Source organism: Phacochoerus africanus, chromosome 5 (assembly GCF_016906955.1).
Source record: "Phacochoerus africanus isolate WHEZ1 chromosome 5, ROS_Pafr_v1, whole genome shotgun sequence".
Lineage (NCBI taxonomy): Eukaryota > Metazoa > Chordata > Mammalia > Artiodactyla > Suidae > Phacochoerus > Phacochoerus africanus.
The window spans coordinates 62913999-62940581 of NC_062548.1; the positions used below are offsets into that span (position 1 = coordinate 62913999).

The window sequence follows — 26583 nt, forward strand, 5'->3', positions numbered from 1 at the left end:
TAACCACTGAGCCACAACGGGAACTCCTTAAGTTTATTTTTGAAATGCTTTCATGTAAGCATAAATAGATCTATTTTTTTTCTTTTTTTTTTTCATTTTTACATTATGTTTATATCTAATGGGTCTGAGTTTGTGCACATGTGAACATGTACTAAAGATAGTGTGGCAAATATTCATCAGTTAACCAAGGTTATTTCTGCAACTTGGGATCAGGGGGTTGTTTCATTTCATACAATATTTGCTGTATTGTATGAATGTTTTACCATGATCAAATATCATTGGAGAAAATAATAAAGATATTTCCATTTTGGAAAAAGAAAGTTCTTACCCAAAAAGGATTAGACTTACCCTCTAGGATGTCCTGGGTCAAAGACACTCACTTCTCTGAACATCACCTCACTGAGTCCTGTCTTGGGTCAATGACCTTCATGACCTCAGCATGCAGTTTTTCCCCTGGAGGAACCTGGCTTTCATGTCCACTGGGAGAGAGTGATGTCTTGGCCATTACGGCCTCAAGCTGGAAGGAAGGAATCTGGATGACCTAATTTAATATGCCTGTGCCATCCTGCCCTGTCCTGTGCCCAGATTAACAGCAGACTCGAGACAGGGCTGAGGCGCCGGGAGTAGAGATGGAACTCTGCTGCACTGTTTTTGTCTTCCCCAGGCCCTGGGGGGCCTGGCACTAGAAGGCAGACCCCATTTTGTGCAGAGTGACATTGGGGAGGCTTCTGTGTATACCATGGAGATGAGGCCAGACACAGTGAGGACTGCGTAGTTGACTAAAGCGCATGGCCAGCACGTCTAGTGGTCCATCTTCTGTCTTAACAATGCCCTCCTTCTATCAGATGCTGGGTGACCTCCTGCTGTCCTCCAGTCCCCAATCATGACCATCAGGGGAAATAGTGTTAGTGCCATGGGCTCTTTACCACAGGTATCAGCATTTCAGCTTTGCTGCTCTTTGCTGGGTGGACATCCTGCCTGATGCTGGATGTGCTCTTCCCTGGTGGCTAGAGTATGTTTTATCCATGGCCTTGGAATTTTAGAGTCTTATCCCTAATAAGTGCCCAACAACTTATTTCTGGGATTGATTTGATTTTGATTTGGGAGATGTATTTTTTCTCTATTGCTGCCGTTACAGATTACCACAAATTTGGCAGCTTAAAACCATACAGACTTATTCTTTCACAGTTTCTGTGAGTGAGAAGTCCAGGTAGAGTCAACCAAGTCCTCTGCTCAAAGGCCAAAAATCAGAATATGGCTTGGCTTGGGCTTTTATCTGGAGGCTCTGGGAGATTCCACTTGCAGGCTTATTCACGTTGTTGGCTGAATTCAGTTCCTTGTGGCTGTAGGACTGAGGTCCCCATTTCCTTGACATGTGCCACTCTGTCATCTTCAAGCCAGCAGTGGCATGTTGAATCATTCTCATGTTTTGAATCTCTGTTTTCTTCTGTTAGCTGCCAGAGAAAGATCTCTACATTTGCTGTTAAGATTTCATATAATGAGATTAGGCCCATCCTAGTAATCCAGTATAATCTCCCTGTCTTTTTTTTTTTAATAATTTCATTATTTTGGAGTTCCTGTCTTGGCTCAGTGGTTAACGAATCCGACTAGAAAGCATGAGGTTGCGGGTTCGGTCCCTGCCCTTGCTCAGTGGGTTAAGGATCTAGCGTTGCCGTGAGCTGTGGTGTAGGTTGGTAGGTTGTAGACATGGCTTGGATCCCATGTTGCTGTGGCTCTGGTGTAGGCCAGCGGCTACAGCTCCAATTAGACCCCTAGCCTGGGAACCTCCATATGCCATGCAAGCGGCCCTAGAAAAGACAAAAAGATCAAAAAAAAAAAAAAGAAAAGAATTTTACTTATTTATTTATTTTTGTTTTTAGGGCCGCACACACGGCATATGATGGTTCCCAGACTAGGGGTCTAATCAGAGCTGTAGCTGCCGGCCTACACCACAGCCACAGCAACGCCAGATCCAAGCTGCATCTACAACCTACACCACAGCTCACGGCAACACTGGATCCTTAACCCACTGAGCAAGGCCTGGGATCAAACCCACAACCTTATGGTTTCTAGTCGGATTCGTTTTCCCTCCACTGTGATGGGAACTCCTCCCTGTCTTAAAAGTCAGTTGATTAATTACTTTATTTATTTATTTATTGTTGTTGTTGTTGTTATTGTTGTTGTTGCTATTTCTTGGGCCACTCCTTCGGCACATGGAGGTTCCCAGGCTAGGGGTCCAATCGGAGCTGTAGCCACCGGCCTACGCCAGAGCCACAGCAACGCGGGATCCGAGCCGCGTCTGCAACCTACACCACAGCTCACGGCAATGCCGGATCGTTAACCCACTGAGCAAGGCCAGGGACCGAACCCGCAACCTCATGGTTCCTAGTCGGATTCGTTAACCACTGCGCCACGATGGGAACTCCGATTAATTACTTTAATTACATCTGTAGAATCCCTTTTGCCATGTGAGGTAACTTATTTTGGGGGTAACTTAGGGAAGAAGGTCATGGGTTCAGAATGCTGACTGCCACAAGAAGACCATCTGTCTTTTTAAGGTCACACTGAGGCATATGGAAGTTCTGGGGCTAGGGGTTGAATTGGAGCTGCACCCACCAGCCTACACTGTAGCCATGGCAACACAAGATCCAAGCCTCCTGGTAGGAGGAAGCAAGGTGTAGGAGGGGACCAGAGGATGCTACTGTGTGAGTCGGGGGTGGGGTGGGGGCAGGGGGATTATGGGAGTCATATATCCTGTATGATTGTATATCTTAGCCTGAGTCCACTTCTGGAAGGATGCACAAGAAACTGGTGATGTTTGTGCTTTTGGAAAAGCATCCAGGATGGGAAGGAGACTCTTTGTCATGTACACTTTTGAACTCCTTGAATTTTTTAAACTATGTGCCTACATGACCTACTTTTTAAAAAATACATCTTTTACGTAATAAACTAAAGAATTGCAGTGCACCAGATTCGCGTGGATGGTTTGTGTACCTTGCATTGATTCCTGAGCTTGCCAGATTCTCTGCCAAATACTTTCAAGGAGTTCCTGTGATGGCTCAGTGGTTAACGAATCCGACTATGAACCATGACGTTGCAGGTTCCACCCCTGGTCTTGCTCAGTGGGTTAAGGATCCGGCGTTGCCGTGAGCTGTGGTGTAGGTCACAGACGCGGCTCGGATCTCGCGTTGCTGTGGCTCTGGCATAGGCCGGTGGCTACAGCTCCGATTAGACCCCTAGCCTGGGAACCTCCATGTGCTGAGGGAGTGGCCCTAGAAAAACAAAAAGACCAAAAAAAAAACAAAACAAAAAAAAACCTTACTTTCAAGACAAAATAACCTCCATTATTAATCATGAGTGTTCAACTGTAGGAGAATCACACCTCTTGTCCTTCAGCCCCGTCTCTTTTCTGGCTGTGAAACACTAAACAGTCTTGACAGTTGCTGAGGAAATACTCAAGAAGGGTCTGCCAGAAGCAGAAGGCAGCGGACTGGGAGCCTCAGAAGGAAAAGAGGGTAGAGCTGCTGATTGGACTTATGTGAGAGTTAAAAGGCTCTGAAGTGACTTGATAGAAATCGCACTTTGTTTTTGCTCTCTCATCAAGGAGGATGCCCGGGAGGAGGTTACTTTTTTATTCTTCAGACTAGCCCAGGTATCATTTTCCCCTCATAGCATTATATTTTAAGGTACTCAGGATTTGCTTTCATATGGTTTGAGAAGACATGCAGACACAGAAATGACTGTCATGAAGGAATAATTCACAGATTCCCAGAGGCACAGCCTGCCACACAGGGCCACATGGGGAAGCACGATCAGGAGGCAGAGGCAGGAAGTGTGGGCAGGAGCCTATGTTGTGGTTCCCACGGCGGGGGGGGGGGGGGGGGGGGGCGGGGAGGGGGGGGGGGAAACAGTCTCTCCAGAGTCAGCAAGGCCCCAAGGTGTCAAAACATAGAATACAGAAAACAAAGACATGGTCAACACACATCAGGCCTGCCAAGTACAGTTGCACAGGTTGTTCATGGCACAAGATATCTGGCCAAGGAGGCAAATGGAGCTGAAATTCAGGTGGAGCTCCATTTGCAAGTTGTGCTCATAGAAATGCATCCAGGCCCTGGCTTTTTCTCAAAAACACAAAGGCACCACATGGGTTAGCAGAGGCCTATGATGGCACTTCTCCCAGGTTGCTATTCTATATTATTTGTGATTATTTGAGCTATCTCTGCTTCCCTGAATGGACTGTCAGTTCCAAGGATGCCAGAACCTCTTCTATGTTTCCTGCTAGACTGGAAGCTCCAAGAGATCAGAGATCAGTCTTCTTTTTTTTTTTTTTTTTTTTTTTCCCCCCGGCCATTTCTAGGGCTGCTCCCGAGGCATATGGTGGTTCCCAGGCTAGGGGTCTAATCGGAGCTATAGCCACCGGCCTACGCCACAGCCATAGCAATGCGGGATCCTTAACCCACTGAGCAAGGCCAGGGATCGAACCTGCAACCTCACGGTTCCTAGTCAGATTCGTTAACCACTGCGCCACAACGGGAACTCCAAGGGATCAGTCTTCTTTACCCGCCCCACCCCATCATCTCCTTCGTGCTCCGCACCAGCTCCATGGACGGGTACCCTGTTAAGTGTTTATAGGGTGCATAATGAATGATATGCAGGACTTTAAACTTCAGAATTTAGTTTACCTGCACCCTGAACTCCTCTTTCTCTTGGCACCAAAAAAATTGAGACCTTTTTGCCTGCCAATGATTTGAGCAGGATAAGAGGCATCCTCTTTCCTGGCAAGAACTGGGCCCCTGTCCTTACCTATTTTTGGGACCAAGAAGGGGAGGCATTATTCTCAGTCTGGAGTTTCTTTCTTTTTTTTTTTTGGCCACAGTGTGTAGCAGCCTGATGTGGGATCTCAATTCCCAGACTGGGGATTAAACCCAGGCTGCAGCAGCGAAAGTACCAAACCCTAACCACTAGACAATCAGGAAACTCCAAAGATACTTTTGTCAGGTCCCTGCTATGAATTCTCCAGGTGTTTGTGCCTTCTTGACCTTGAGTGAAAAATGAATGACTGGGAACTTGGATGCGGGTAGATGTGGCATTCAGACCTATGGGAGCCTGGGCTCCAACCGAAATGAGCAGAGAGTAGCAGGAAGTGCCTGCTGTCCTCAGGCATGGTTAGAGGGTGACTGCTAGAGGGACCCTGGGTCCATGGCTTGCTTGGAAATGAAAGAAAACATGAATCTTTTTTCAGAAGAGGCCCCGGGAGTTCCCATTGTGGCTTAGTGGGTTAAGGACCTGACATGTTCTCTGTGAGGCCTTGCTCAGTGGGTTAAGGATCTGGCATTTTTGCAAGTGTGGCATGCTCTGCCAGTCTGGCTCAGATCTCACATTGCTGTGGCTGTGGCGTAGGCTGGCAGCTTAAACTTCGATTCTGCCCCAAGCCTGGGAACTTCCATGTGCTGCAGGTGTGGCTGTAAAAAGAAAAAGAAAAAAAAAAGGTCCCTGTCTTGTGCTGTCTCTGTGTGTGTGTGTGTGTGTGTGTGTGTGTGTGTGCGCGCGCGCACGCGCGCGCACGGACGCACACACACACACACACACCTTCATGGGAATCTGGGGGCCAGGTGGCCCTCGTGCAGGTGGGAGAGGTGTCTGTGCGAGGTCTTGCCTTTCATAGGCTCAGGGTGGTGTTGGTGAGAACCTGACAGAATGTGTATTTTCTCATCTCTCTCCAGGTTTCCATTCTATTATGAACTAAAAATAGCATTTGTAGCCTGGTTGCTGTCTCCTTACACAAAAGGCTCCAGCCTCCTCTACAGGAAGTTTGTACATCCCACGCTGTCTTCAAAAGAAAAGGTAATTTATCTTGCTCTGACTTTCATTCCTTCCAGTGGGTGAAAAACTTTTAAAAAGTGATTTTTTTTAAAAGGCAGATTATTTTATTGCAGGACACTTTCAATTAGCTCTTATTTGCCCCCCGCCCCTGCCCGCCAAAGTTATTCCTTCTGATCTTTCTTTTTAAGTCAATTTTTTTTTGTCTTTTGTTGTTGTTGTTGCTATTTCTTGGGCCGCTCCCGCGGCATATGGAGGTTCCCAGGCTAGGGGTCTAATCGGAGCTGCAGCCGCCGGCCTACGCCAGAGCCACAGCAACGCAGGATCCGAGCCGCATCTGCAACCTACACCACAGCTCACGGCAACGCCAGATCCTTAACCCACTGAGCAAGGGCAGGGACTGAACCCGCAACCTCATGGTTCCTAGTCGGATTCATTAACCACTGCGCCACGACGGGAACTCCTAAGTCAACTTTTCTGACCTGTTTAGATATCGTGGTAAAATTCTCAAGATATTATTCATCATTATTCATTGTAAAACACAAATGTTGTAAAACATTTCCATACATTGAAGCAAAAGACAGAAAAGATTCACTCGGACTTCCCGTCTTGGCGCTGTTTTGTGGGTTGCAGGTGCAGCTCGGATCCTGCGTTGCTGTGGCTCTGGAGTAAGCCGGCAGCTACAGCTCCGATTAGACCCCTAGCCTGGGAGCCTCCATATGCCTCGGAAGCAGCCCTAGAAAAGGCAAAAAGACAAAAAAAAAAAAAAGAAGAGAAAGAAAGAAGAAAGAAAAGATTCACTCATAATTCATCTCTCCAAACTGAATTTCCTTCCTTTTATCAGGGTTACCCCCTATCTTTTTGCAGAGAGGATTTTAATGTAGACTATTAGAAAAAATCTTTTATTTCTTTCACACATGATTTTTTTTGGCCACACCCTTGGCATGTAGGAAGTTTCTGGGCCAGGGATCGAACCTGCACCCCAGCAGCGACCGAAGATGCTGAGGTGACAATGCCAGATCCTTAATCCACTGCACCACAAGAAAACTTCCTCCCAAAATTTTAAAAACTTAACATAAATAGGAAAATTGAAGCCTAGAGAGGTTAAATGACAAATCTATACCCAGATAGCTACTAAAGAGACTGGAATATAATGAATTTCTAATAATAATGTTTGTTTTATTGTTCAGTGATAAAATATACACTACCAATTAAATATCTGCTATTTTAGTAATTATCAGTTGATAGGCATTAATGAGGATAGTCATAATAATATGTTTCATGCTACTTACCATTTGTGTTTGTTTTACTTCAAAGTACTTACAAATATCCTTAAATGAAAATATAGATTTGCCTAATGAATGTCAGAGATGGAAAAATAAGATAAGGAGAAATTGCAGGAAGAACAACAATAACTAACTAGGATTTAAGGAGGAAATTACAACTTAAACTTCTTGAAAAGAAATTTAAGCTACTTATAAGATATGGTCACTGTCTATAAAATCATTTTTTGTTTAACATCTCCATTGAACCTAATTTGCTGGATTTCTTTTCCAACAGAGTGTTCCATTGTTTCGTTAAGGCTTCACATAGTAATAAATGGAAAGACCATTAAAATAAACTTGACCTCTAGTTTATTAATTTGTTTGGTAGCTCCTTTTGTGTGTGTGTGTGTGTGTGTGTGTGTGTGTGTGTGTGTCTTTTCCAGGGCCGCACCCGCGGCATATGGAGGTTCCCAGGCTAGGGGTCTAATCGCAGCTGTAGCCACCAGCCTGTGCCAGAGCCACAGCAACACGAGATCCGAGCTGCCTCTGTGACCTATATCACAGCTCACGGCAACGCCGGACCCTTAACCCCCTGAGCGAGGCCAGGGATCAAACCTGCAACCTCATGGTTCATAGTGGGATTTGTTAACCACTGAGCCATGTTGGGAACTCCCCGATAGCTCCTTTTTCTATGTAATACAATCTATGTAACATTTCCTTAAAGTAAAATTTTAAGAGTCCCCCCCCCACAAAAACCTCAAACCAAAGAGCAATAAAAAAATGGAACAGATACATATTTCTGTCCTGAGATCTTAGTCATGTTTGCACATCATCCTCTTCCACTTGGCCTTCATAATGACCCATGAATATCACCCCATGTAGTGTACAGTCCCTTCTTTTGACTTATTTTCTTAGGATGAATTCTCAAGAGTGGGATTATTGGGTCTAATATTGTATGATTCACTAATGATATTATATGATTTTCTAAACTGCTTGTGCAGTAGAATTCTACAACATGAATTAAGAGTGCTATGGGTGGCTTGACATATTCATTTCTGTTGTTTCCAAAAGTTGGATACTTTGGGTTCTAGGGGAAGGTTTTGGGATATCGGTGGGATGAGCAGGCTACTGGGGAGAATCCCTTTGGGAACTAGGACACAACACTTCCTATCACAGAGGGTGATTTTGAGGAACGGTAATTACTGTCTTGACCTGGTTATCAAATCTCCACTCTTCCTACTTCCCTTTCTCCAAACACTGGCCTTAGCCTGAAGCTGCCAATGTCATTACCATTGACTGTGACTGACTCTTAAGAGCTGCCAAGAATCACTTCCAGAGTCAGTCAGGGGTCCCAGTGAAAACAGTGTTGTGACTTCCCGAGGAAGTAGAAACAAAGACCAAGCAGGGGGTTGACTGCCCACCTGTGCACCTCAAGGTGGAGGAAGTGCACTGGTGTGCTGAACTTCAAAGGAGACAGAGGCCAAGTGTCATTAACTGAACCCGTGCAAGGAGCTTCTCTGATTACAAAATGGCTATTTGTGGGAGTTCCCGTTGTGGCTCAGTGGTTAACGAATCCGACTAGGAACCATGAGGTTGCAGGTTCGGTCCCTGCCCTTGCTCAGTGGGTTAACGATCCGGCGTGGCCGTGAGCTGTGGTGTAGGTTGCAGACGCGGCTCAGATCCCGAGTTGCTGTGGCTCTGGCGTAGGCCGGCGGCTACAGCTCTGATAAGACCCCTAGCCTGGGAACCTCCATATGCCACAGGTGCAGCCCTAGAAAAGGCAAAAAGACAAAACAAAACAAAAAACAGCTATTTACTCAAAACAATGACAGCAAAACAACCAAACCCAAACCAAAAGAATGAGCCAGAGTTGACTCAAATTTGAACAAAACCAATATGATACATGGTTTTGGCCCTGGAAGTAGACCTCAGTCCTCTTGCCCACCTCACCTTTACCTTGTGGTATGATGCTGGCTGACTTCTAATTTCTGCTTTTATTTTATTACCTTTATTTTATTACCTGTGCAGTGATCTTCCCCATCAACAAAAACAACACCTGTCTCTTTCTGTGTCCTAATTTCTCCCATCCATATACACATGGATTTGGATACAGTATGAAATAGCTATGGAATAATAGAATTTTAGAGCTGCCAGGGCCTGACCCCCTTGAGATAAGAAAGATGGCAGTGCTTATTGAAACCAGCCACTGTGTCAGGTGCTTTCCTGGAATGATCTCATGTAGTTCTCACTGTGCTCCACGAGTTAGGTGCTATGCTGTCCTCATTTTTCAGAAGGTAAAACTACAGGTTAAGTACCTGCCCATGTCTGACAGCTAGTTAGTGGCAGTACCAGCAAGAGTCAGTGTTTGGGGTGTTTCCGCTGTGGCACAATGGAATGAACAGCATCTCTGCAGCACCAGGACACAAGTTCGATCCTTGGCCCAGCACAGTGGCTTTAAGGATCCAGTGTTGCCACACTTGCATAGCTTGCAGTTGTGGTTTGGATCTGATCCCTGGCCCAGAAATTCCAAATGCCTTGGTGTGGCCAAAAAAGAAAAAGAAAAAAAGAAAAAAAAGAAACCTGTGTTGGGGCACATGGCCAAGTTCAGCGCTCGGGAGACGGGAGAAAGAACAGAGATTTATTTGAAACTTCCAACTCAGTGGTGCCTCTGTTTTCCTTTGACAGGAAATCGATGATTGCCTGGTCCAAGCAAAAGACCGAAGTTACGACGCCCTTGTGCACTTCGGGAAGCGAGGCTTGAATGTGGCCGCCACGGCGGCAGTGATGGCTGCTTCCAAGGTACAGTGCCAGGACCTGACCACCATGGCTGCAGCTCCATCAGGGACAGGCTAAGGACCAAGCACAGGTTCCTCATCCTGTTCGGGATCCCATTGAAAATCTGATGGAAATAATGGTGAATCTTGCCTGCAGAAAACTGCACTCAAGCACACACACACAAATGATTTGTGCAATGGTGAGAGGTTCCCAGAGCCCTGTGCCCCATCTATGGGTCTCTTGTTAAGAACCTCTGAATTTGGAGTTCCTGTCATGGCACAGTGGTTAACGAATCTGCCTAGGAACCATGAGGTTTCGGGTTCGATCCCTGGCCTCGCTCAGTGGGTTAAGGATCCAGCGTTGCTGTGAGCTCTGCTGTAGGTTGCAGACGAGGCTTGGATCTGGTGTTGCTGTGGCTCTGGCTACAGCTCCAATTCAACCCATAGCCTGGGAACGTCCATATGCTGCAGGTGCAGCCCTAAAAAGACCAAAAAAAAAAAAAAAAGAACCTCTAAATTACACGGAGCTTAAGCCTAGGGCAAAGAGAAAAGGGATGGGAAGGGGAGGGACTGAGCTCTTTCTGCAGTTTCCCAAGATGCACTGGAAAAGTCACCTACATAGACAGATGCAGAGTCTTCCCTGAGTGAGTGGGTGGGCTCCACCCATGGGTGGCCCAGCAGATCCAGAGGAATGAACCCAGGGTCCCAGAATAAGCTGAGTGGTTCAAATGTGGAGGACAGTGATGTGTGTATCAGCAGTAACCAGGGGTAGAGGAGGTTCGACATAAGTGCCGGTCTTGAGGGATATTGGGATGTAAGCAATTACTTCCTTCTCTCCTTCACTCAGCCCTGTTCAGGTTTCCTCTGGGTTCCTTCTAAATTCTTCTCCCATCACATTCTCCTTGTCATTGTGCCAGTTTCTCATTACGTGCTCAGTTCTGAAAAATAAAATTGGTAGATCTTTACTCTTAGAGGAAATTTAGCCAACTGCCCCAGTGTTTCCAGATGACTGCCACTTTCCTGAAGCCCACATGTGGAGTAGGGGTCTGCACTTGCCTGGAGGGGAAAGAAAGACAGTGATGCTAGTATTTGGGAAGACACAGTGGTTGGGAGGTGATGGCCAGGGGAGGGTTTGGGAGAAAGAAATGGTAGAACCATGAAAGGGTTTGGAAGAGGATGATTGAGGAGTTCCTGTTGTGGCTCAGTAGGTTAAGAATCTGACTAGTATCCAGGAAGAAGCAGGTTTGATCCCTGGCCTCACTAAATAGGTTACAGATCTGAAAAAAAAAAAAAAAATAGGTTACAGATCTGGTGTTGCCGCAAGCTGTGGCATAGGTCACAGGTGCAGTTCATATCTTGCGTTGGCATAGGCCTGCAGCTGCAGCTCCAATTTGACCCCCAGTCTGGGAATTTCCATATGCAGGGGTGGCCCTAAAAAGAAAGGAAAAAAAATAGGAAGAGGGTAATTGATAGAGATCTTGATGCTCCATGGGCTTCTGGTGGATGGTACGATGGAGGGTGCCAACAGCCAGCTGGGGCAGAGAGCTGAGCTGGATTTTCTGGGCCCTGAACCTGGGAGAGTCTCTTTAGGAGCATTTCTTTTTTTTGCTTTTTTTTTAAGGGCCACACTAGCGGCATATGGAGGTTCGCAGGCTAGGGATCGAATCAGAGCTACAGCTGCCGGCCTACACCACAGCCACAGCAAGTCAGGATCCAAGCTTCATCTGTGACCTACACCACAGCTCATGGCAATGCTGGATCCTTAACCCACTGAGCAAGGCCAGGGATTAAACCTGCATCCCCATGGTTACTAGCCAGATTCATTTCCACTGAGCCGCAACGGGAATACCTAGGAGCATTTCCTAGAGAAAGACTTAGACACGGGGCCAAGTGTTTATAAAGCAATTTCCACCTGAAGTCAAGGAGTTCTGCAGACAAAGGCTGCTGGGGAGGCTGGAAAACCAAAAGGGGATGATTCCCATTTCAGAGAAGGACCAGTTCCCTCTGTGACACAGAACCATAGTGAAGTGTCCCGCTGGTACCTGGAGGGGCCCTGCCCACCTTAGTACAGTAATTGTTGGCAAGCCAATGGATCCAGTTCGTATCTTTGGAGGGGAAATTCTGCTTTAGTATCTGAAGGCGATGTATCAGGTTTTGTGAAGAGCATTGAATTCCAAGATCCTTCTGTTTGAGATGGAATCACTTTATGCTTTTGAGTTTAAGTTGAAAGAAAAGAGAATTCAGAGTTGCTAAATTCTGGATTCATGAGGACACCTTTGCCACCTAAAGCTTCAGAAGCCTTCTCCCAGGCCTTTCTTTTCACCCTATCTTCTCTGCTTCTGCACCTAAAGGAAGACAGGTTACCACTGCTCTTTCCTCAGCTCATAGGGCCTCAGTGTGGTATATTTCTTAGGGTGGCTCAGTGATGGTCACCTGGCCACTCTGCCACAAGTGTAAATTTTATTCTGTTGGTAATTCCCCAGGGCCATCCTTTTCCAGGTCTACCTCAGGCTGGAGTCTCCCGAGTTTTGACACCATCTTGGCCAGTCACCACCATCCCCTCTGACCACAGAGGAAGCCCGTGTGCCCAGGCCTTCAGCTGGGCACCTTACAACAGCTAACCTGAAGGAAGCTCCAGCCAGTCTGAATCTTGTCCCAGAAAATAACTGCTCATTAGTTCTTCCTAGTTGGACTCAAGTCGTAAGGGGTGCCTGCTTCCTGCTAAATTGGGTTTCAGATGAGAAAATTCCTAATGCCTAGTGGGGGCTTTGCTTTTCCTCTCAAAATATCTTGAGAAAGAAAAATACTCTTCTCTCTCCAAAATAATGCCCTCTATTTTTATCTTATTTTACTTATTTATTTACTTATTTTTTCTTTTTAGGGCCACACCCATGGCATATGGACGTTCCCAGGCTAGGGGTTGAACTGGAGTGGCAGCTCCAGCCTGTACCATAGTCATAGCAACACGGGATCTGAGCCACATCTGCAACCTACACCACAGCTCACGGCAATACCTGATCCTTAACCCACTGAGTGAGGCCAGGGATGGAACCCTCATCCTCATTGATACTAGTTGGGTTCATTACCACTGAGCCACAACAGGAACTCCACCCTCTATTTTTAATTTATTTATTTTTAATTGAAGTATAGTTAATTTACCATATTGTGTTAGTTTCAAGTGTACAGCAGTGATTCAGTTGTCCATGTATATACTTTTTCAGATTCGGTGCCCTCTATTTTTGAAACAGGTGTAGTTTAAAAAAAGAACAACTAAATTCTGTCTGGCTGAGGGGTAAATCAGTGGTTTCTATAGCAACAGTGGACCACTCCAGGCAGAGGTCATGGGATGATAATTTCACCAGTGGGTTCAAATTTGGCTTTAGTGTCCACACCACCTGGGAAGCTTTGTTTTTCTTTTTTAAATAGATTCTCAGATGTGCTGAATCAGAATTTCAGGCAGCGGGCCCTTGAATCTCTATTTTTAACAAGTTCCCCAGATGATTTTTAAACAGTCAGCTCTGTTCGGGTCACTGCCTGAGGCCCCATCCAGAACCGTAAACCACAGGTGCTCAGGGTTAAAGCAGTTAACTTCTTTAACATTCCTAGGATGCAGATTTAACTCCTTAGAAGCATTAACCTTGAGAATGAGAAAGCTGAGTCCTAAACCAGAACAAAGAAATTTTGTGAATAAAAGACACCCTGTCTGGAGTTCCCATTGTGGCTCAGTGGGTTAAGAACTCAACACAGTATCCATGAGGATGCAAGTTCGATCCCTGTCCTCGCTCAGTGTGTTAAGGATCCGGCATTGCCACAAGCTGCTATGTAGGTCACAGAGGCAACTCAGATCTGGCATTGCTATGGCTGTGGCGTAGGCTGGCGACTGCAGCTCCAAATCGACCCCTAGCCTGGGAATTTCCACATGCCTCAGGTATGGCCCTAAAAAGACCAAAAAAAAAAAAAAAAAAAAAAAAAGACAGAACTAGAAAGCTAAAACCAAAAAATTGCATATTGGAAATTTCTCCCCAAGCCTATTAACCCCCTCCCCTACCTCACCCCCCACTCCAGTTTCTCCCAAGGTCTAATCCTTGCACCCTTGGAAAGTAGTGATGCATCTTTGCTTTCAGTGAAAACTACTCTGTCTCCTTCCTGGGCACACTTCTCTAGTGCCTTCTTTCTAAGTGTCCCTAGTCTTTTGGCTGGCTCTGCCCTTAGATAACAGCTGTTTCCTCAACAGTAAGTCCACCCAGAGGGAAAATTGAGCCCCACATCTTTTTTAGAATTGGGAATCTCTTTTTAAAAATAATGTTCCTGGAGTTCCCGTCGTGCCTCAGTGGTTAACAAACCCGACTAAGAACCATGAGGTTGTGGATTCGATCCCTGGCCTGCTCAGTGGGTTAATGATCCGGCATTGCCGTGAGCTGTGGTGTAGGTTGCAGACGCGGCTCAGATCCCGAGTTGCTGTGGCTCTGGTGTAGGCCAGTGGCTAAAAGCTCTGATTAGACCCCTAGCCTGGGAACCTCCATATGCTGTGGGAGTGGCCCTAAGAAAGGCAAAAAGACAAAAATAAAATAAAATAATGTTCCTGTCATGGCTCAGTGGAAGTGAATCTGACTAGGAACCATGAGGTTGTGGGTTCGATCCCTGGCCTTGCTCAGTGGGTTAGGGATCTGGCGTTGCTGTGAGCTGTGGTGTAGGTTGAAGATGTGGTTCGGATCTGATATTGCTGTGGCTCTGGCATGTGGCTGTAGCGTAGGCCGGCAGCCGTAGCTCCAATTGGACCCCAACCTGGGAACCTCCATATGCTGCAAGTGTGGTCCTAAAAAGCAAATAAATAAATAAAAATTAAAATAATGCTCTAGGAGTCCCCATTGTGGCTCAGTGGTTAACGAACTCAGCTAGTAACCATGAGGATATACGGGTTTGATCCTTGGCCTCACTCAGTAAGTTAAGGATCTAGCATTGCCGTGAGCTGAGGTGTAGGTTGCAGATGTGGCTAGGATCCCATGTTGCTGTGGCTGTGGTGTGGGCCGGCAGCTGTAGCTCCAATTTAACCCCTAGCCTGGGAACTTCCATGTGCTACAGGTGAGGCCCTAAGAAAATAAAAAAATAATAAAAATAAATAAATAATAAATAATGCTCTAGAGGGAGTTCCTTGGTGGCCCACCTGGTTAAAGATCCACTGTTGTCACAGCAGCAGCTCAGGTCACTGCTGTGGCACGGGTTCAATCCCTGGCCCAAGAATTCCGCATGCCGTGGGGCTGGCCAAAAAAAAAAAAAAAAAAACCCCAAACAAAACAAAACGAAACAAAATAATGTTCTACAGATTCGTTAGTTAAGCAAAACACATTCTCACACAAAGAAACCATAGTAAGAAAAACCAGTTGATTAAAAGTTTTAAAACTGTGTCGTATCCAGGCCCTCTGATTCCCCTTGAAATCTGAACCATATCCTAGATCTCTTCCACCTGCCCAGTTCTCAGGCCTGGTAAATCAATCTCTTCTTTGTTTTCTTTTTCTTTTTTTGTAAATCATCTTGCTTTTTACTTGTCTCATAACTTGAAAAAATTACGCTGGTTTACTTTCCCTGGAGCTCCTATCCCTAGAACAGTTCCAGCGGTGCCAGTACTATTATTAAAATCACCTGTTTAAGACAGCCGCTTGAAGTGAAGCTGGCATCCTGTGAATTAAGGATTCTTCTCCCCAGGCTGTGGGTGTATTTCCCCCACCCTCCCACCCCCTCTGCCTAGAATCTGATATTCCCTATTAGACTGTGAGCTGTCGGCTCTGGATTCTTTTCTTTTGTTTCTTGCTTAGGAAAAACAACAACAACAGTAACTGAACAGCACCAAGTTGTTTGATGTTTTGTGCTCATTAAGCCTTATCAATTGATCCGAAGAATAAACTTTTTGAAGCCTCCAATCCTGCTCTGTCCAGAATGGTAACCACTTGCCACATGTGGCTATTTAACCTTAAATGTATTGAAATTAATTTAGCAGTTCAGTCCCTCTCTTACCCTACCTCAAGTCCTCAGCAACCAGCATGGTTGGTGGCTGCACGGGTATAGGATGTTTCCACCATCCCAGAAAATTCTGGTGGGCATTTCTGCCCAAGCCGTCTGTTGAGTCTCTTGTGTTCTCCTTTGCTTTATTTCCACCTTCTCACCTGCATTTCTCTGCTTTGACAAGGACTCCTCCCTTACTCCCTCAGCCCTTTGGGGCCTTTGTATAAGAGGTTCATCGGGAAAACGGGAGATGGAGACCCAGCCGACAGCCTGGCTCAGGGTGGAGCTTTCATTTCTCCCTTGGTCCAGCCCCACTTCATCACCATAACCTCCACTTTCCTGTCTTAGCAGCCAAAGCTCAGGTACTTTGCCTGAAATTACAGTCAGTGTCCACTAGGGGATAGTCAAGCCTTGATTACATATAGCCCTAGCATCTGCACAGCCAGGCATATCACAGAGAAATTATAGCGGTTTCCCGCTCATTTAAAAAAAACTCCCACTTGGAGTTCCCATGGTGGCTCAGTGGTAACGAACCCGACTAGTATCCATAGGACTTGAGTTCAATCCCTGGCCTCACTCAGTGGGTTAAGGATCCAGTATTGCCATCAGCTGTGGTGAAGCTCCGATTCAACCCCTAGCCTGGGAACATATGCTGTGTGCCCCTAAAAAGACAAAAAAAAAAAAAAAACCCTCACTCAATTTTGCTTTAAAAATTAACTCTACGGAACCATTCAATATAAATATTTATATTTTTTAAAGCCCTCTCCCTTTGATCCTTATATTTTATCCATCACTGCCTTATTTGAACCTTGGAGTTCTCTTGTGGCTCACTGGGTTAAGGATCCAGTACTGTAATTGCAGCAGCTCAGCTCCCTGCTGTGGTGTGGGTTCCATCCCTGGCCTGAAAACTTTTACATCCATGGCCCAATAGATAAATAAATAAACCTCTTGACTGAATAAAATACTGCTTTCAAACTACCCTGGAAGTTTATTCTTGGAACTAGATGTTTCTGGAAAGTTCCTAAGCCAAACAACTTGGAGCTTCTGACCAGACTGGAGTCAGAATCTTTTGTTTTCTTTCTAGCAAAAAAAAAAAAGAAAAAAAGAAAAAAAAGAAAAGAAAGACCTATCTGTTTACAATTAATCAGAAGACAGGTATTGATTTTCTTTTTGTAAAACCTCCCTGTATCCACTGAAGCTTAGAAGTATATCCGAGGAAGAAGAAAAGATTGCTATCCCCTCGTCTCCCTTTTCTGGCTTCGAACCTTTGTGTCTGTAGAATCCCAATGGCTACCACTCCAGGATGCCTCATGTTTGTCCCTTCACCCCTCAGAGGAACATTTCCCATCCTCTATGCTAGCTTTCATCAAGTTAGCCCTCTTTCTTCTGTTTTCGCCGAGGACTATGTGTTGTAAAAGTAATATTTAGAATTCACCACAGCAACCCCTTTTAAACACCAAGATTATCTAAACTGTTATGGACAACCTGCTGGAAAAATTTGGAAGTATTCCCTACCCTCTAGTCTCCTAAACAAATCAGCTGGCACGGGAGCTCATTTCCAAAACAAGCTGAGGCAGAACCAAGCAAGCCTTGTCCACTGTGGTTCCATCACGCTCGGCTTTGTTTCATTGCCCTGTCATTCTCACCCCTTTCCGCTTGGAATGTTACCTCACCTTGCTCCACACCATAGACGGTGAGGTGGATTAAAACAAACAAGGAGTTCCTGTGGTGGCTCAGCTGTAACGCACCCGACTAGTTTCCATGAGGATGCTAGTTCGATCCCTGGCCTCGCTCAATGAGTTAAGGATCCAACATTGCCGTGAGCTGTGGTGTAGGTTGTAGACAAAGCTCAGATCCTGCATTGCTATGGCTGTGGTGTAGGCTGGCAGCTGTAATTCTGATTCAACCCATAGCCTGGGAACTTCCATGTGCCTCAGTTGTGGCCCTAAAAAGCAAAACAAAACAAAGCAATAAGAGAGAGGGAGTTCCCTGGTGGTCTAGTGGTTAGGATTTGGCACTTTCACTGCTGCAGCCTGTCTCAATCCCTGGTCTGGACACTGATCTCAGGTCTGGGAACTGAGATTGCACATCAATCTGCTGCAAGCCAAGGCCAAAAAAAAAAGAGGTAAAACAAAGACTTGGCCTCACAAATCAGCTGAAGAGGAAGGGCCAGCACCCACGTGGAGCTGCTGGTCTGACATTACTTGCCCTGTTGCCCATCTCTGTCCAAGTTTGCCCATGGAGATTATATGTAGCTGGATGCACCAAGGGTCCCAGTGGAAAGAGAGGAGCCCACCTGCCCTCTCCTGGGAAGAGCCTGGATGAACCTAGGAGGTCTGAGAAAGCGTTTTTAGGATCTCCAAGAGCGGGAAGAGCTGTTTCTTGGCTGTAGTGACAGCACCTTCTTGGTCACCTTGTCCCTGACCCTTCCCTTCCGTCTTCTCCCTTAGTGTTGGTGGGATTCTTCAGGGACCTGCCTGGCCCTCCTTTTCCTCCCAGAGCCATCTCATCCTTTCCCTCACCTTCAGCTTCACCTGATGCATCTGATTCCCAGATCACTTCCTCTGCCCGGGTCTCAAGTCCAGTGTTTCTGGTTCTCTGGACATCTCCTCCCTGTCTCCCGGGGAACCTGGAATCAGCAGTTCCCTGAACTCCAAGTCTGCCCCTCCTCTTATGTCCTAACTTTCTTGTTTTCTTTTCTTTCTTTTTTTTTTTTTTGCCTTTTCTAGGGCCGCTCCCTCGGCACATGGAGATTACCAGGCTAGGGGTCTAATTGGAGCTGTAGCTGCTGGCCTATGCCAGAGCCAGAGCAACGTGGGATCTGAGCCGTGTCTGCAACCCACACCACAGCTCACGGCAACACTGGATCCCCAACCCACTGAGCAAAGCCAGGGACCGAACCCACAACCTCATGGTTCCTAGTCAGATTCGTTAACCACTGTGCCACGAAAGGAACTCCATGTCCTAACTTTCTGATGAGAATGAAATCACCATCCTCTCTGGCCCCCAAAGCTCCAAATCTCAATCATGCCCCTCTTTCCTCCAACTTACTCCTCAAGTCTTACTCTAGCTTGGATCATTGCAGTAGCCACATTAAGTGGCTTCCTGTTAGAGGCTGTTCAGTCGGGCCCTGATTCCCAGCTTTCTCTCCTGACTTCTCTGGTGCTTGGACTGTACTCATAGCGCCATCTTCTGTGCTGTCCTAGAAATAGCAACTCTGTGTGCTATTGATAGAATTGTCTCTTTCCTGCCTCTACTAATGCTGGTTCTTCATCTGCCCCTGTTCCCACCTGTTTGCAATCCTGTCTGCCTTTCAAGGGCAAAATCCGCCTCCTCCATAGCAGCCTCCTTGCCTTCCTGGTGGAACTGTTCTCTCACTTCTTGGTCCCCCAGTGGACCTCTTTATAGTCATTTATAGCCATGTCTTATCTGTACCCTTGCTAAGTAGTCAGTAAATGGTACAGGAATGAGGGATGGCTGTTCATATTTGTAGCTCTCTCAGCCATGAGAGTCATGTTTAGCAGCAATTGTGGGCTTTAGAAATAAACCAATCCGGGTTAAAAATCCCAGCTCCTTCACTTGCTGTTGCATCTCTGTGAGCCTCAGCTCCTTCACCTGCAAAATGGGCATGATAATGGTGCCTGCCACCAAATGGTCATGAGGCGATGTCCATAGAGACTTCCCAGGGTGCAGACCTCGACCGAGTGCTTAATAAAGGCTGCCCATTGTTCACTTCTCTTATGTCAGTTTGCTCTCTGAGGTTGATCATGATCTTTGCTCACTGTTGAACCAGATAAAGGAAACAAGGTAGATACTAGCATTGGGAAGTTACTTGCAATTCAAACTCTCGCTGGTTAAGAACCTGACTAGCATCCATGAGGATGTGCGTTCCATCCCTAGACTCACTCAGTGGGTTAAGGATCCGGTGTTGCTGAAAGCTGTGGTGTAGGTCGAAGATGCAGCTCGGATCTGGCATTGCTGTGGCTGTGGTGTAGGCCGGCAGCTGCAGCTCTGATTCCACCCCTAGCCTGGGAACTCCCATATGCCATGAATGCAGCCCTAAAAAGCAAAAAAAGAAAAAGAAAAGAGAACAGTACAGCCTCTTCTGGAGAGGAGGCTCCCTCCTGCTCCTGTGGGTCTCTCCTGGTCTTTTCTCTTCAGTGGGACAGTGTGAGCACAGTTGGGGTATTCCTGTGCTCTCGTCCCTCCCTGTCCACCTTGCCTGTGTTGTGTGGCCTCAGGCAAGCTCCTCTCCCACCCTGGGCTTTGGGTCCCTCATTGCTCCGGGCCCACCTTCCTCCTCCTCTTGAGCCTAGAGGTGACCACGTGCTGAGGGGCAGCTGCTATATAACACGTGAGCTGCCACCCCCAACCCCCACAGAGAGAGAGGAATATCCCCAAATGGCTTGTTAGGGCAGGAAGCAGTCTTAGATGCCACCATCCATCCATAGCCCCTTACTGCACAGGGGACAGGGAGGGGGTGGGAACGGACACTGAGGTCCGATGCTGAGCCACCTGCCCAGGGTCACACTACTGTTAGTGGCTGTGCTGGGCTCAGAGCAAGACTCCAGTCCCCGGCGCTGTGTTCCCTGCATCACCCACGGCCCTTCCCCTCCACACGCTCCTGAGCATGTTCTACTAGGACCACAACCCCAGGCCCTGAGGACTGTGTGCCTGTGAGAGGATTTTAGAGCCATTCCCAGCCCTGGGGATTTTCAGGGTTGTCTGCCTGCTCTTCTGACAGTCTTATCTCAACACTTCTAGGAAGTAAGAAGCTGCATTAATACACAGAAGGAGGCCTCTAGCAAAGGCTCAGGGCAGGCTGGACTTCCACGCAGGAGAGGGAAGGCCACAGGTTACCTGAAGATACAAAGATAGCTTCTTTAAAGCTCTATGCCAGAGTTCCCATCGTGACTCAGTGGAAACGAATCTGACTAGCATCCATGAGGAGGCAGGTTCGATCCCTGGCCTTGCTCAGTGGGTTAAGCATCCAGGGTTTGCTGTGAGCTGTGCTGTAGGTTGTAGACTCGGCTCGGATCTGGCATTGCTGTGGCTGTGGCATAGAGCAGAGGCTACAGCTCTGATTGAACCCCTAGCCTAGGAACCTCCATATGCCTTGGGTGCAGCCCTAAAAGAGACAAAAAAAAAAAAAACTAAAAAAAAACCCCAAAAAAACCCGAAAAACCCTCTATCCCTGTGTGCTGATATAACATTGAGAGTTAACTGTATTTCAATTAAAAGAAAGAGAAAGCTGGAGCTCCTGCTGTGATGCAACAGGATTGGTGGAGTCTCTGGAGCACTAGGACTCGGGTATGACCCCTGACCTGGCGCAGTGGGTTAAGGATCTGACATTGCTACAGCTGCTGTGTAGGATGCAGATGCAGCTTGGAAACTCCATATGCCCCCGGGGCAGCCAAAAAGAAAAATGAAATTAGGATATGAAAAAGAAAACAAAGCTTCCTCACTGTGAGAAAGGGAGCAGTTATAAATGTAGCTCCACTTTTTTTTTTTTCTTTTTAGGGCCACACTCACAGCATGTGAAAGTTCCCAGGCTAGGGTTCGAATCGGAGCTGCATCTGCCAGCCTACGCCACAGCCACAACAACACAGGATCCAAGCCATGTCTGTGACCTGCACCACAGCTCACAGCAACACTAGATCCTTAACCCACTGAGCAAGACTGTCGTCATCCTGCACAGCCGGGTCTCACCTCCCAGACCCCACTCCTCACCTCCTTGTCCCATCAGATCCAGCCGGCTTTCCAAAGCGACAGTCCCTCACCCAGTAACGTTCAGGTTTGCGTTCTGTCTCCCATTAAGAAAACTTCTGGGAAGGGTGGCTGGGAAACAAGTCTTTTTGTTTTGTTTTGGTTTGGTTTTTAGGGACGGACCTGCGGCACATGGAAGTTCCCAGGCTAGGGGTTGAATCGGAGCTACAGCTGCCAGCCTACACCACAGCCACAGCAACACAGGATCCGAGCCACATTTGAGACCTATACCACAGCTCACGGCAATGCTGGATCCTTAACCCACTGAGCAAGGCCAGGGATCGAACCCACATCCTCATCGATACCGGTCAGATTTGTTAACCGCTGAGCCACATGGGAGCTCTTGGGAAACAGCCTTAATTCCAAACATCCACGTGCCCGACTCCAACCTGAGGAAGGAAGGCAGGGCAGATACCAGGAGCCATTCTCCGTGTGTGCCACACAGTGTATCTGGAATGTTCTCCCTCCTCTAAAATCCTGCCTTCTTCAATTTGCTCACTACTCAGAAACCTTTGGCGTAGCTCTTATCAAAGTCCAAGTTTAGGCCAACTATGGTTTTTCTAGCCTTACCTCCCATTCATCAGCAGCATCAGAGCCTCTTCCCACGTGGGTTCCGTCTCAGTTTCCCAGACACACCCCAGGTTGTCCACTCTCACACCTTGGCTCCCGCCACTCTCTGGACACAGACAGCATCCTTCCCCTTTCTTTCTGATGGTGCGTCCTGACCTTGCTCAAGTTCGAGCTCAGCCCCTGCCTTGCTCAGGTTTGGGCTCCCGGACGAGACCTCCCCACGTGTCCCAGCCAACAGGGTTCTCTCTGTCCCCTGAACTTCTGCCTTATGTTTTGTCACCTGTCATTGGCAGTCTTGCTCACGTCCGTGTCTTGATGCCCCAGCCAGGCTGTAGGCATCCTAGGGAACAGGAACCACATCCCCTTCTGTAGTCATCTCCCTTCCCCTGCAGGGCTTCCCTCAGCTTTCCACCCTCCATCAGGGTCGCCTGCAAATGTAGGAATGAAGCAATGAGCACGTGAGTGAAGAGGCCAGGGCAGCATGGTGCCCTTCACCCATTTCCTCGGCTTGGTGCCCATGGCTTTTTTCTCTCTCTTCCCCTTCATCAGGTGGCTCGACTCTTTCCTTTTGTCTCCTCTTTGGACCTCAGAGAAGGGCAGGTAACCCCGTGGAGAGGTGTGACTAACTCCAAACTGATCCAGTCGGGGAGAGAGGCCAGCAGCTGCCTCTGCCCACCAGCCGCAGGCGGTCTGGATCCGAGCCCGGTGTGTCTCCTGCCGACACCCGTGTGTGTACGTGTGCGTTAATCCCAGAGCCGGGGCGGTCAGCCTCCTCCCAGCGCCTCTTGCTGCGTTGATTTGGTAGCCTCTAACGTGTGATTAACTTACTTGGGCTTTTTGTCTTTTGTTTGTTTAATGCCTGAAGAATGAATCGAATTTGATGATTGATGCTCTCATGGAAGAACTGCGCGCGCTCTCTCGTGGGTTAATCCAATTGGTCAAAAACGAGGCCCCGTCTTCATCCAGCATGTTGAGAAGGTGCCTGCTTGGCCTTGGCGTGGAGCATGGGTCGAGGTTAACTGTGTCGGCGAGGCGGGGACCCCATGGGAACTGAGGAGGATGTACTAACTCTGTTTGAATCCCCAGTGGGAATTGTGGTTATGCGGGTGGCTTTGTGACCAGTTGCCTGACTCGCTAAAACCCTTTGTCTAGATTCTTGATTGTCATCAGTTGCAGGCATTAGATACTGTGTGAGGTGAGGTAGGCTAAACTTTGCATCCTGCTGGAGCCTCCTTTTGTCACTTGTGTCCTTGTGACTTGTGTCCCTTCCCCCATGTGTCCCTTTGGAAAAAGAGAACCTCGTCGAGGGCTTGCAACCGGACTTAGTGACTCTGTGGGCCCCAATAGCAACTATTCTGCTAATGATAAATTGTTTTACTTAGACTATCAGGCTATTAAAAGTCTGGGTTTTCCCGGGAACACACTCCCTCCCCTGACTAAGAAAAGCATCAAAACAGAGAATTTGGTGTCTGTTGCCTACGTGGATTTCTTATTCCTTACAAATTGAGGGAAGGATCAGGAATTAAAGATCTCAGATTAATAGGAAATTCAGTGACATGGTTTGCCTCTTAAAGTCCAATTTTCTAAGAGAGTTAGCCAGAAGAAAGAAAAGATTGAAATAATCAGAAATAGGAGTTCTTGTCATACAAACCCAACCAGTATCCATGACGATGTGGATTTGGTCCCTGGCCTTCCTCAGTGGGTTAAGGATCCGGTGTTGCCGTGAGCTGTGGTGTAGGTTGCAGGTGAGGCTCGGATCTCACATTGCTGTGGCTGTGGTGTAGGCTGGCAGCTGCAGTTCCCATTCAGCCCCTATCCTGGGAACTTCCATATGGCGTGGGTGTGGCCCTAAAAAGAATAAATAAATAGATAGATAAAATAATCAGGAATGGACTCCCCTCCCTTGCCCCCAAGCTACTTCCGTGGGGTTTCTGGGTTTCTGGAAGCACAGCTGATAGAACCACTGGACCACGTGGTGCTGACGTGCCCACGGAAAAGCAAGGTGAGTCTGTTAAAACAAACAGCATGTAAACAAACAATGACAACAAAATTGGGTAGCCTCTGCTTATAATACCGCAGGGAATAAAGAGGCCAAAGTATGACAGAATACAAGCAGGAGATTCGTTTTCATGGCGGGCTGGGTTTGTTTCCCTTTCTGGTCTCTGAGGCTGTGGAGGTTCTTCCAGGGATGAGATGCTGAGGGTGGTGCTGACATGTGGTGTGACAGTCCCAAGAGCAGGTGCTGAGGCGTGCCTATAGAGGCTCGTCTTGGTTCATGGAAGGGCCCAGAATTCCTAGCTTTTCCTGTGGCTCATATTCTAAACCTAGTGTTGCCTGGGGAGGAAATGGTTACAAGAATTAAAACAGACACACCCAGAATTTATTCACCTTTCACCAAGGTTGTCTTGGGAGACCCAACATTTATTCTAGAGATTTTCAGATCATTTTAGGAATTCCGTTTGTGGCTCAGTGGGTTGGGAACCCTACTTGTGTCCATGAGGATGAGGGTTCAATCCCTGGCCTCGCTCAGTGGGCTAAGGATCCACAAGCTGTAGCGCAGGTCGCAGATGCGGCTCAGTTTGGCATTGCTGTGGCTGTGGTGTGGGCCAGCAGCTGCAGCTCTGTTTCAACCCCTAGCCTGAGAACTAGGTGCAGCCCTAAAAAGAAAAATATATATATAAAATAAAATGGTTACTGGGAGTTCCCGTTGTGGCACAATGGAAACGAATCCGACTAGTAGTATCCGTGAGGATGCAGGTTTGAGTTAAGGATCTCGCTCAGTGAGTTAAGGATCTGGCGTTGCCGTGAGCTGTGGTGTGGGTCGAAGATGTGGCTCAGATCCCGAGTTGTTATGGCTGTGATGTAGGCCGGCAGCTGTAGTCGTGAGTGTGGCCCTAAAAAAGCAAAAAAAGAAGGAAAATAAAAAGGTTACCTCTATGTTAAGAATTTAAAAAAAAAAAATCATTCCAGAAACTTTTATTTTGGAATTGCAGTCAGAGCCAGATAATGAGCCAGAGAAGAAAGCCATAGATTCTTGAAGTCAAAATTTTCGAGTTGGAAGGGAATCTCGCTCAGCCTTTAACTTCCCAATGACCAAGTTGGGAAGCAAGACCAAGTTGATGGGCCAAGGTTCTCATAGCAGAACTGAAGCTAAGCTCTCAGGGCAGTTTCTGGAGACACCACTTCTGCCTTCTTGTTTGTTTATTTTAAATAGTTCCATGTTGTTGTTTTTGGTCTAGATGGCATTTGTCAGCACCATGGAGCCTTGTATTCACAGAACGAGGTCCCGAAGGTGACCTTGGAGGAGTGCAGTGGGTGATACTAAAATGAAAGTGTAATGATTTCTTAAAGGTAATGCATGTTCATGGTACACAATTCTGAAAGTACAAAAGAAGGAAGACAGTGAGAAGTTAAGTCTCAGTTGGCACGGTTGTTTGAAAAGAAACCCTGTCAGCTTTTAGCAGGCACTGTTACAAATGCATTCATTTGGCCATGAGCAAACATGGTATAACTGGACCCCCATCTCCTTAGCAGACAAAACTGGGAAGACCCCATCTGGGGTAGAATGAAGAGGCAGCTCTCAGGGGTGACAGATAACTAAGAAATATACTTCTCTTAGAGTTCTCATTGTGGCTCAGTGGTAACCGAACCTGATCAGTATCCACGAGGATGCGGGTTTGATCCCTGGCTCCTCTCAGTGGATTAAGGATCTGGCGTTGCTGTGAGCTGTGGTAGATGTAGCTCGGATCCCACGTTGCCGTGGCTGTGGCTGTGGCTGGCAGCTGCAGCTCCAGTTCAACCCCTAGCCTGGGAACTTCCATATGCCGTGGATGTGGCCCTAAAAAAAAGGGAAAAAAATATACTTCTCTTTTCACTTGGATCCCACCTTCAAGTTCTCCAGGGCCAGGTCAAGTGTGTCTCCTCCAGGACGCCTTACCTCTCAGATGTGTGCCCTCTGTCCTTTGCACCCTACAGCCCTCTGGCATCTTTCATACACCCCTTGTGGGTAGAGCTCAGGCCCCTGTTCAATAGATTGCCCCGTCACGTCTGGGGATCAGGCTGGTGCATCAGGGTGGGGGTGGGAATACCCTGCTGCACACTTGACTCTGGGGATGGCCCAATAAATGGTTACATGTTCATGTATTCAGCTCCTTGACCCCTAAAGTGTATCAGATAGAGTGGCAGATGCTAAGGCTGTGTTAGTAAATAAAACAATCAGGAGAGAAAGACAAACCAACAAACAGTGCCTATGCCAGGGAGCTGAAATGGTTAGAGAAAGCTTCTCTTGAGAAGTGCAACCATATTTCATTAAATCTAAAATTTTGGAGTGCCCTTCGTGGCTCAGCAGTAATGAACCCAACTAGTACCCTTGAGGACTTGGTTCAATC

The 26583-nt window shown here is 47.1% G+C and overlaps 1 protein-coding gene across 6 annotated transcripts in view; it reads left to right on the plus strand.

The window, feature by feature from the left end:
- The window catches only part of REEP1 (receptor accessory protein 1), a 122219-nt gene that overhangs the window by 77667 nt on the left and 17969 nt on the right, over nucleotides 1-26583 (plus strand). For 3 of the 6 annotated variants that reach the window (XM_047781590.1, XM_047781593.1, XM_047781592.1), the window contains exons 4-6: nucleotides 5724-5844; nucleotides 9771-9884; nucleotides 22745-22927. In XM_047781590.1, the coding sequence (XP_047637546.1) occupies nucleotides 5724-5844; nucleotides 9771-9884; nucleotides 22745-22927 (418 nt within the window). The remainder of the gene's footprint in view (nucleotides 1-5723; nucleotides 5845-9770; nucleotides 9885-22744; nucleotides 22928-26583) is intronic. The other 3 variants (XM_047781595.1, XM_047781594.1, XM_047781591.1) reach the window with 2 other exon arrangements.